Below are 12,333 nucleotides of genomic sequence, written 5' to 3' on the forward strand. Positions count from 1 at the left end.
GGTATAGTGTAATACATGTGGTGAAATGAGCATTTTGAACCTATAGGTGGTTTCCAAATATCATGTGCAATGGGGTCCGAGATGGAAATTGCAATTATTTCTGGAAAGTTCAGTGCCCGTTATGTGGCGCCCCTTATGAAATAATGGAGGGTTATAGGGAGCATCGTAACCTAACATTTGTTACAATTATTCATTTTACCGAAATTAATTCACAACAGGTTGGGCGTGAATTGTGAATGTGTTGCGTATAAGGAGGTGGAATATACCAAGGGACCAACTAAACTTTTGTCACTCTGGAGTTGTCGCAGGTCTCTTAGTTACTACTAAGAGACCTGCGACAACTCCAGAGTGAAGTGTAGTGTCCATCCTAACTCCTCTTTTGGAACAGACTCTTTATTGAGTCCTACCATTAGAAGCAGCAGAATTCACCGGGAAAATGCTGTCCTGGCAAAACACAGGAACATCTAAACCAGAGGTACTGGGGCCCCGTCCTTCTTGTCCCAATATTAGTTTCCTAATATCTTCCTCTTGAAAATGGAGAAATGATACGGCAGGACCTGCACATTGGAAAAGCTCGTAAGAGTTGTACAGCGTAATCTGTACAATGTGCATGGCCAGCGCTTTTGTACCAAATCTTGTTTTTTCGTAGGGAAATTTTCGCCAAGTGTTGCTCTTATTCACCCTAGCGATGCCCATTGTGACGAATATTGCTGCTTTTGGCTGGACCAAAACGACCAGCCAATAGCGGAAAACATGGACAGAGGGGGGCAACAAAACCCCTCTGGACCGCAAGGCAAAATTGGTGGCTGTCAGGAACAGCCGCCACCCTGCCCCGATCACTGTGTCTACAGACATGGTGATCGGTATTACTGACGTCATAAGTAAATTCGCTGCTATTGGCTGGTCTGAATTGATGAGCCAGTAGCAGCGATTATGTGGGGGGGACGTAACCCTTCTGGTCCATGGGGCAGGATGAATGGCCGTCAGGAACAGCCGCCATCTTGCCCCGATCACTGTGTCTGAACAGTGTTGGCAAGTCACTACCCGCCGCACCGTTCTATAACAATGCGCGTTGGGAATAGGCTATACAATCTTTATTTATTTTTTAAGCAATTTAGACACGTAATGGCTTATTTTTTGCGAGATGAGATGCACTGTAAAAAAAACCTTCATTTTAGTGGGTTTTTAGCCTATTGAAGCAATTTTATTAACTTTTTACGTGTGGAGGAAAATAAAATCATCAATTCTTGTTTTGGATTTTTAGCATTTTTTTGGGGGGTGTTCACTGTAGCATAACAATAGTATATTATCTTTATTCTACGGATCACTACGATTATGGTGATACCTCATTTATATAGTTTATTTCATATTTGTCCAATTTTATTGAAGGAAAACTAGAATAGAAAAAATTGCATTTGTTTTAGTATTGCCATTTTTATAGCGGCATAATTATAGTATTTTTTGGTTGACTGAGCTGGTTGTAAGCTTATTTTTTGCGTGACAAGTTGTTCTTTTCATTGGTATCATTTTTGTGCTTGTAACTTTTTCAGATCACTTTTTAGAACATTTTTTGTAAAGCAATTTGATAAAAAGTTTAAATTTTTGGCAAGTTTTTGGGGTTTTTTTTTTACCACGTTCACCGAGGGGGTCCAATTATGATTAGGATTTATTGTACAGATTGTTACGGACGCAGCGATACCAAATAAGTGGGGTTTTTTTGTGATTTAGTGTTTTTTATACTTTATTACTTGTGTACAGGGAAATGTGGTGTTTGGGGGGACTTTCACTTTCTTTTATTATTTATTTTTATTTAAAAAAACCTTTATTTATTTATTTTTACTTTTTTTTACAGTTACTGCCATCTAAGCTTGAACAAGTGATCTTCTGATCACTTGTTCAAGCTTTTTTACAGGTTACACAGTGCAATACAGATGTATTGCACTGTGTAATGTAAGACACTGAGCATGCTGCGCATGCCCAGTGTCTTACAGCCGGGTCCTGCCAGAAGGCAGGGACCCGGCACCGGGATGAAGATCTCGCAGCCCCGGGCACCGGCAGTCCCGGGGCTGCGATCGGAGCAGCGGACCCCCCCCCCCCCCGGTAAGCGCCGCGGGGGGGTCCGATTCCCTTTTGTTAAACTTTAAATGCCTCTAACACACCGCGGTCAGCGCGACCGCGGCGTGTTAGGGGTTAACACCCGCGATCGGAGAAATCTCCGATCGCGGGTGTTAGGGACAGGTGTTGGCTATGATATATAGCTGACACCCGCAGCTTCTGGCCCCGGCTCCGTTTAGGAGCCGGGGCCAGAAGCTTGACGTAATAATACTGCATTTTGCGGGAACGCACCTCCCGCCATGCAGTACTATTACGTCAAATGTCGGGAAGGGGTTAAGGGTGCAATTAATCGGGAATACACGCCTCTTTTTTACTTTAAGAAGGCCGAAGAGTTCATCCTGAATGGACTGCGTACGGCCTTTAAGAGGGGTTCTAGGTCTTCAGAAGCCAGTAAGTATCTTGACTCAATTTTGTTTGCAGAGATGGAGGGAGATGTATCAAACTCCAATGAATCTCTGACTGTAGCTCCTTCAGAGTCTGAAGCGGAATTCGAAGAGGAGTCTATTACCCTCTGTCTCTTCTGAGGTGGCTCCTGAGGGATAAATGCAGCAATGGATGACAAAACGGAAGTCCGTACTTCTTCCTGGATGAAATTACGCATTTCGTCCATGAATGAGATTCACTCTTCACAAAGCAAGTTCTCTAGACATTTCTTGCACATAGGCTTCCTATAAGTACTCGGCAGTTTCTCAAAACACATATTGCATTTCTTATGTGCAGTTTTCTTTCTTTCTCTCTGAGGATCTTCATTTCTCTCTCTTAGATCTCCATTTTTCTACCAAGGAGAGCCCAATTAATAAAGGATGTGCTATAAATGGGCTATGTGGGTGACCCCCCACCCTATCCCTTTAACCCCTACTCACAGGAGGTGGGGATATGAGGTCCAAACCTGAGGCCTCCAAATTGCAGGGTTCCATGTTCCCAATAGGGGGACTACAAAGACCAGCCAGCCGGGGCTTCAGCACTGCAGTGGTTATAAATGGCAAGATTTTTCCTGGTAAAAGTGAGCTAGGAGAAGATCCACCAGGGTCTATAACATAAATATGACCCCTGTCAAGATACACAGAACACCGATGTATATATGCAATGCACGTACAGCCAAGGCTACAGCCAGGGCAGACCGACCTGAGTTTCGCCAGAAAAAAACCTTGATCTCAGAAGCAGGCAGGTTAGGGATATGCTCCGGCACCAAGATTAGACCTCAGATCAACACGACTACAAAGCTAAGGCCATTTAAACTTACCGCCCCGTGATCCTGTTTCCGGGTCGCGCCACTATAATGTCACATCCGGTCTTCGCTCCACTCCATCAGAAGTAGACGCCGAAGCTAGACAGAAGCCTACCACGTGCGCGCATGCGCCAATACATCGCACTCCGGGTGTCATAAGCTACAGGAGCTGCGGGCAGAGCCAGAGGAATCAGTTCGCCTGGGCAGAGGAAAGGGCAATGACCCGATCGAGGCCCGAACTGAGTGGGGTAAGGGAAGAATCCACGCACCTCGGTGCTCCCCCCTCACTGTCCCATCTGAAGGGAAGCTTAGAGAGAACTTTCTCTCTACTACCTGCCCTGTGTAGGGACAGGAAGCCACTGGAGTGTGGATGCGGGGAAGGGACATTTAACCTCTCTGCTTCCTGTCCCTACAGAGGTAAAGGGTCATCCTTCAGTTGGCAATACCTTATATGTGGCAACAGTCTACAAGATGGAGACAAGGCAGTCCTTGGAAGAGAATCGCATTTGGAGCACAGACATTTATTCATTTTTTTTGCCCTAATGAAACATTTGTAGATGTCCATAGAGATCAGTACAGTAGAAACCCCTGAAAACTGACCCTATTTTAGAAACTACATCCCTCCATGAATTAATTTAGGAGTGTAGTGAGGACCCTCACCAAGAATAATAAATAATGGATTGTGCAAAGTACAAAATGTCCATTATGTCATATTGTGTCCAGAAACTACCCCAGCCATCATGATGCAGGTTCTCCCGTGCACGGCGATACCCCATATGTTGCAATAATCTACAGGCTGGGCACACGGCAGAGCTCAGCAGGAAAGGTTCAGCATGAAGAATAAGCTGATTCAAGGTAAATCGTTCAGGCTAAAATGATCCAGGGAGGTGGGATAAATCCTGGTTTCTCGGGGAACGTGTCACACTGATAAATGGTTTGCCTCTTTATACCCATTTTGGAGCAAACCCTGCACCTCTTCTGTGTCGTTCCCTTGCTGGCAGTTTGGGGAATTTCTCCTGGAAAGTGCTGCCCTGGTACAATACGTGTTGTGGCCTTGCTTTCAGGTGTACTAGCACCCCTCCCTCCTGATCTACAAAAATAATATGCTTGATAACCACCTTGAAATTCCAGGAAAGTTCCCCTCTAGCCAGCACATCGATATAACACTGTGCATTATACAGTGCCATCTGCATGATGTGCACGGGCCAACTAATTGTACCATACCCTCCACTTCCGCATGGAGTTATATGGCCGCCAAAGCACTTGGTCCGACAAGTCAACCCCTCCCATATACCTATTGTAATCCAAACTGCAGTCAGGCTTGGGGGATTCTATACTGATACGGGTTCAGGGGTGCTCATTTTCATTAAAGACAGGGTACAACAGCCCATCACACCGGCATTACAAATATGCCTTTCTGATTTATCTAATGATTTTCATTACAATATAATTGTGTTATAACTTATCTTGCACCTTGACAGAATCCTCTGCCAAGTCCCAGGTCTTGAACAGGGTAGTGATAGTATAAAAATTTGAGCACATGGTAGCTCTGGTTCAGTAATGGATGCACCAAATCCCCCACAATCTTTCCAGAAATTTCCAGGAAGGGGGGGGGGGGCATTTTGGAGGCACTATTCTGGAGTACTTCCCTTCACATACCCTGAACTTATATGTGTACCCTGATGCACTCTCACACAGCTTATACATCTTCACGCCATACCTTGCACTCTTATTGGGCAGGTACTGGCAGAACTGAAGTCTCCCTAAGAAATGTACCAGGGACTCGCCTATCAATGTGCCTGTCTGGAGTATACACTAACATAAATTGGGCAACATAATATGGGTCAGACCTTATACAATCTGGGGTCTTCTCTGGGTGGGCACTGTGCATTGACGGCCAAATAAAATTCCTATACCCGTATCTTTATGTTGGTTTAGTCTCTAAATTGGTGTATTGTTGACCGAATGCAAAAACCTATGGAGGGCTTCAAAGCGTATCCTGCTCATCGCCATGCGGAACATCGGAGTGTGAGAGACTATTGAGAATCCCAATAGTCCCTGACAGTGGAATTTTTTACCAGTCCCATGAAAAGTACTGTGCCCCAATATTTCTCCATCTCTGCTGCACCGACAGGGTTCCACCCAGGGGCGTCGCTAGGTCAAAAGATCCGGGGCTCGTGCCCCGGATCTTTTGGCCTGTGCCCCGGATCTCCCTGGGCATCCTCCCCTCTCTCAACAGGATCCGTGTCCTGATGAGAAAGTTTGCTGTCACTGATTTCCCCAGCAGCTCAGCAATAATAGTGCTGGAGGCTGAAGGACCTTTGATGATGTCATAGTCACATGACAGTGCACACACAGAGAGAGCTGCATCTGTGAGGTGAGGAGGGGGGAGACATGACAGGGGCCAGGGAAGAGGGAGAAAATGGGGAAATGTGTGGGGACATGACTGGGGGGCTGTGTGGGAACATTACTTACTGGGGGGGCTGTGTGAGGCACATTACTTACTGGGGGGGCTGTGTGAGGCACATTACTTACCGGGGGGGCTGTGTGAGGCACATTACCTACTGGGGGGCTGTGTGAGGCACATTACTGGGGGGGCTGTGTGGGCACATTACTTACTGGGGGGCTGTGTGGGGACATGTCTGGGGGGTCTGTGTGGGCACATTACTGGGGGCTGTGTGGGCACATTACTTACTGGGGGGGTGTGAGGCACATTACTTACTGGGGGGGGGCTGTGTGTACAAATTACCTACTGGGGGGCTGTGTGAGGCACATTACTGGGGGGCTGTGTGAGGACATTACTTACTGGGGGGCTCTGTGTGGGCACATTACTTACTGGGGGGCTGTGTGAGGCACATTACTTACTGGGGGGGCTGTGTGGGCACATTACTTACTGTGGGCTGTGTGAGGACATGACTGGGGGGTCTGTGTGGGCACATTACTTATTGGGAGGGCTGTGTGGGCACATTACTTACTAGGGGGCTGTGTGGGGACATGACTGGGGGGTCTGTGTGGGCACATTACTTACTGGGGGTCTGTGTGGGGACATGACTGGGGGGTCTGTGTGGGCACATTACTTACTGGGGGGCTGTGTGGGCACATTACTTACTGGGGGGCTGTGTGGGCACATTACTTACTGGGGGGCTGCGTGAGGATATTACTTACTGGGGGGATGCGTGGGGCACGTTACTGCAGGTCTGTGTGTGGGCACATTTCTTGGGCCGCGTTAATACATGGCACTAGGACAGGCCTCTGTTTGATCTCATATGTTTTCTAGTAATACACATGTGATAATGAGCACCTGGTTTTGTTTAAATGCAAGATAAAGTGTGACGCAGCCTTACAGTATTTGGGGGAGATTGTTAGGGGCAGCAGCAGGATAACACTGCCAGGGAACCAAGATGTAGGGACAATGAGGAACATAAGACGTGGCGATGCCTAATGGAGAAAATGGAGGACACGTCACCTGGAGTCACTGGATGGAACAAGAAGGGATTTCTACTGTGGTTTCTGTAGCTGTATACACCGTCAGTAAAGCTGTTATTGGCACAACCACATGTGAGGGGGTTATGAGCAGGAGGGAGCATTACTGACAGAGCGCTACATATGTATTGGGGCACGTGCCCCGGATCTTTTACAACCCTAGCAACGCCCCTGGTTCCACCTGTTGGTTTGCGCGTAAAAAGAAGTGAGGTTTTTGGCAATATATTGTGCAGTGTAGAGATTGGTCTGGGATACAATCAGACCAATTAGGTACTCACAATAAAAATAACTTTAAAAAGTCCACTGGTCCAAGCCTTGTCGTGTTTCTGTGTATTCCAGGACTGGTAGTAAAATCAGGGACCTCAGGGTGATAGTTACTGGGGGTCACAAGTCTCAGGCACTTCAGCAGAAGCCCCAGGCACTTCAGCAGAAGCCCCAGGCACTTCAGCAGAAGCCCCAGGCACTTCAGCAGAAGCCCCAGGCACTTCAGCAGAAGCCCCAGGCACTTCAGCAGAAGCCCCAGGCACTTCAGCAGAAGCCCCAGGCACTTCAGCAGAAGCCCCAGGCACTTCAGCACTACTCCAAAAGCACCTTCTCGGGGGTTCATCGGGGTCACTTTGTGACTTATATGCCTCCAAGGCTGTGTACATTTTCCGGGCCATGATTCCCTCACCTGACACACAGGGAAAATGTACGATAGGGGGGATAGGACACAACCTGCTCTGCATTCCAAACTCCTCCACACAATGACTACTCCTACTCCACGGAACTACTCCTCCCCCACACGACTACTATTCCTCCTAACAGATTGCACTTAAAAGTGCGGTTGTGTGTGTGGGGGGGGGGGAAAATCATGTGTTTTAGGGAACACTAAAGCGACAGATCGCTAGCACTACTCTCTACAACAACACCAAACACAAAATGGTGATGTTGCAGAGTGTGGGGCTAGTAAGATCTGCCCCCCAGCATCACAGATCGCTGTCATTGGCCAGTCTGTATTGACTGGCCAATGGCGGTGATCGACATCACAGGACCAATCATATTGGTCCTGTGATGTCATTGGGTGGGTGTCGGCTAGCAATTCTGACCCATCCCACCAATGTGTTTCCAATGCAGAAAGCACTTGCGTCCGATCTAAGTCAGACGCAAAGCAGGAAGGGGTTAAATGGAGTGAGGAAGGGTTTATGGTTTTCCTATTGATTCTTTTATCTTGCAGAGAATAACTGGGTCTAAACACCCAAAGCAACTTTAACCGCTATGACATAATTTACTGTAGTTATTTTAAGTGCTTTTCCTAACCCAATGTGGTCAGGGGAACTGCTCTATTATTCCTTGCATTTTGCCTCTAGGCCTTACTGCCCCCATTACTATCGCCATTTTTGGGTGTTAAAATTCAGGTCCTCTTTGACTTCAATGGTACTCTTGTTCGGGTCAGAGCCCAAAGTCCAGAACCCAGACTGAATTTTGTTGATAAATTTGGTCGAACCCGTCAAACCCAAATTTTGGCCAACATGCATCTTTACTCATAAACTATGATATTGTTGCCTTCAAGAACAGCATCCAGGCCTCTCTGGAAAAAGTACAGTCACCCATCACAACATCCTGTGGCAGAGAGGTCTATAGTCTCAATGCTCTTCTATGGTGATGGGGGAACCCCCTCTCCGAAGCATAGAAGATGCACCTTTTCTTGGCCACAGACCTAGGTATAAAAATATATTTGGAAAGATCCTGTACTGCCCATTCAGATATTTGTACATTTTAATGAGGTCTCCCCATACATAGTTGATGATTTTCTAATCCAGCAATTCCTGTAATAAGCAAGGGTACTCTCTTCTACTACCTTTTCCAGATACAGTTCAACAACATCTTTCTTATACCCTGGTGCCCAAAATTCTGTGTGTGTGGACCAATAATTTGTCAAAGGGCCAAACTATGTCCCTGTCATTAGCATCTACACCACCAGAGGCTGACTGGTGAAAGCATCTAAAATTAATTTTACTGTCAACCAATAACCCCAAGCATATTGCTGCTAGAGTTTTACTAAACAATTACTATTGAACCCCTTAAGAAATCGTGATGGAATAGCATGTCACGGTGTTGTTAAGGATGTATCAAGAGGGATCACCAAGTAAGCCCCTTTCATACATACTGGGTGTTAGCACCCAGGTGATAGCTTCTTCTTTGCCAATGGCACTTTTAAAGTATGAACAAGCTCTTGCTGTCAGAATATGGCTTAATGAAAATTTTCAGCTACCACAAATCAATCTATAATAGAATAAAATCCTCTTGATAACTTAAGTTGCAAAAAAGCACATTGCTCGGTTATCTATACTGACACATAAGCAACTATACTGATCTTATAAATCCCATTTCCAGGTTTTCAAGCCCCATTTGACCCTCCCATCCGTTACCTCCCCCCCTTCCATTTTCTCTCTTTTTTTGATTGATACAGTAGCTGGCTATGTATCATACCACACTCTGTAAATTCCCCCTGATAGGGGTATGTGTTTTGCTGTGTGCTATTATAAGGCACCATTCTGTTTTCCTTTAATAAAATTTTGTTTAAACTAAAAAAGCACATTGCTGCAGGACCCACACAGAAAAGCAAACAAAAAAAAGGGAATATAAAAGTCAGTCTCCTCAACCCACATCCCAGTGTTGCCTAATACCACCAATCTAACTATAGTAGAACTATTGTATAAATGTGCAGACCATTTACTCTATATCTCTCACAAGTGACTTGAAGCCACTATGTATCCTCATAAAAGGAAAATATGAATTAATCCAATTATGAAAATTGAGTACAAAATGAAGCATGATAAACCAGGAACATTTACTTATTGAGCCAGGAAATCTTTAATGCAGTCATATCTTTAGCCAACTGCTTTCTTTTAATAAAAGAATGTCAAATGTTATGTGTTTATGTAATTGTAGTTCAAACGGCACGGAAATATTTTTATTTATTTGCTCTCTAGAAGTCACAATAAACTTACATCCTTGCAGTCCTCTTTTGTGCAACTAGTTTTCAGACGCATATCAAACCACCGCACAGTGCCATCTTCACCACATGACAGAAATGTGTAGGGATCGTTTGGTACAGTCATGATCTGTGTCAAAAGAAAAACAACAAAACATTATTATTTAAAAGTATATTCATCTTTCTGTTACTTATGGACATTTGAAAAATAAATGCTATAGATCTGAAACACCATGGGGCACATTTACTAAGGGTCCGCACAGCGCATTTTCGTCGGGTTACCCAACTATTTCCGATTTGCGCCACATTTAAGTGGGGTTTTTGGCGCATGTGATCAGAAGCGCCGACTTGCAAGCAACACAAATCGGGGGGTGTGGCCGACATACAACCTGACTGATTTGGACTAAGTGCGGGATTTACAATTCAAATTGTGTCGCAAGAAAATGCACTCACATACACCAGGAAGAAGAAGGTGAACTCTCAGCGGGAAGCGACAGATGCAGGAAAATGAAGAATCGCGCCGGACATAATCCTCGTTGGAGAACGCACCTCGGGGATCGCGACAGGACCGGGTAAGTAAATCTGCCAAATTGTGCATTAGCAAGCTGTTGGAATTGCTGTTTTGTTGTTATTTTATTGATGCAAAATAACTTTTCTATTTTCCCCAAAAAATATTTCCATTTCTGCTCTTTTTCACGAGAGAAGGATTGACATCCTCTGATGGTTAACAAGATTCTTCTAAAGCCCTAGGCCTATAACAGCACCCTACGGGTTGTCCAGCAATATTCCTTGTAGTTGAGGATTGAAGAAGTTCAATACCTCCCAAACTGCCTATAATTATTGTATATTTGAAGATGCTTCACAAATGGATTGTTCCCATACATTGTTCCCTCAGTAAAAGGAAAATGAAAGTGAGTTTCTCAGTCTGACTTACTGGCAGGGTCGGACTGGCCCGCTAGTGCACCTGGGAAATCCCGGGTGGGCCCGGACACCTGTTCACTCTGCTCCTGTCCTACTTCTCCTGGACTGCTTCGTGCTGCGCAGCTTCATCTTGAAGATAGCACAGACTCCTGCTCTGGCACTTGTATGCTGCAGCTGCTAGAGTTCCCCCCAGCTCCTCCCCCTCCCTTCCCAAGCTCCCGCAGACCAAGAAATGATAGAAATGCCAGGACGGAGTTTGTGTAGGAGGAGGTGAGCAGTGAATATTTAATGTCCTCATAATGCAGGTATTCATGTGTATATAGTGTGTCCAGCAGGTATTCATGTGTATATAGTGAGTCCAGCATGTATTCATGTGTATATAGTGTGTCCAGCATGTATTCATGTGTATATAGTGTGTCCAGCATGTATTCATGTGTATAGTGTGTCCAGGGTGTATTCATGTGTATATAGTGTGTACTGTAAACATTTGTATGAAGGTGTATTTATGCATGTAAATAGACTTTGATATGTATATACATACGCTTTATGTAGTTAGAGTGTTAGTGGCGTAACAATCAGGTCTCGTGATAGAAGGGGCCTGTGCGCGTCCATTATGGGAAGATAAGACACATACAATTGATTATTAGAGTTCACTGGCAGATGCATGTCTGTTCGCTCTGCCCGCACACACTGGGGGTCACTTACTAAGGGCCCGATTCGCCTTTTCCCGACATGTTACCCGAATATTTCCGATTTGCCCGATTTTCCCTGAATTGCCCCGGGATTTTGGTGCATGCGATCGGTTTGTGGCGCATCGGCGCTGGCATGTATGCGACCAAAATCGGGGGCGTGGCCGAACGGTAACCCAACGGATTTGGAAAAACCGCTGCATTTTTTTAAAAAAATTGGCCGCACGGGCCATACTCACATGCACCACTATGAAGACGATGAACTCCGGGGCACCTCGGCGGACTTCGGCACAGCAGTGACACTTGATGGACATCGGGCGCAGAACCTTCATGAATCGCCGGAAGACCCGAACGCTCGTCAGAGAAGCCGCCGCTGGAACGCGAATGGACCGGGTGAGTAAATGTGCCCCACTGTGTGACCTTATACAGTATGCACTGGGATAGCGCAAAGACATGTCTATACCCACTCTACTGCATGGGACGCTTCAAGGGGACTGTCAATGGACATATTATTAAGTAGAGGCTGCCAAAAGTTATTAGTGAGGGGAGGCCGCTGCTGGACATGTTATTAGTGAGGGTAGGCCACTGCTGGACATTTTATTAGTGAGGGGAGGCCACTTCTGGGAAATTTTATTAGTGAGGGGAGGCCGCTTCTGGGACATGTTATTAGTGAGGCCGCTTCTGGGACATGTTATTAGTGAGGCCGCTTCTGGGACATGTTATTAGTGAGGCCGCTTCTGGGACATGTTATTAGTGAGGCCGCTTCTGGGACATGTTATTAGTGAGGCCGCTTCTGGGACATGTTATTAGTGAGGCCGCTTCTGGGACATGTTATTAGTGAGGGGATAACATGATTTCTTTACTCCCCACCTTCAAAAATCAAAACCTTTTTTATTTTGCACTTCATAGTGACAATATTT

At 45.7% G+C, this 12,333-nt stretch overlaps 1 protein-coding gene across 9 annotated transcripts in view; it reads right to left on the minus strand.

Moving 5' to 3' along the window:
* Positions 1 to 12,333, minus strand: part of DCAF6 (DDB1 and CUL4 associated factor 6) — a 737,604-nt gene that overhangs the window by 576,122 nt on the left and 149,149 nt on the right. For all 9 annotated transcript variants that reach the window (XM_072137281.1, XM_072137275.1, XM_072137278.1 and 6 more), the window contains one exon: positions 9,820 to 9,933. In XM_072137281.1, coding sequence (XP_071993382.1) covers positions 9,820 to 9,933 — 114 coding nt within the window. The remainder of the gene's footprint in view (positions 1 to 9,819; positions 9,934 to 12,333) is intronic.

The sequence above is a fragment of the Engystomops pustulosus genome, chromosome 2 (assembly GCF_040894005.1).
Source record: "Engystomops pustulosus chromosome 2, aEngPut4.maternal, whole genome shotgun sequence".
Classification (NCBI taxonomy): domain Eukaryota; kingdom Metazoa; phylum Chordata; class Amphibia; order Anura; family Leptodactylidae; genus Engystomops; species Engystomops pustulosus.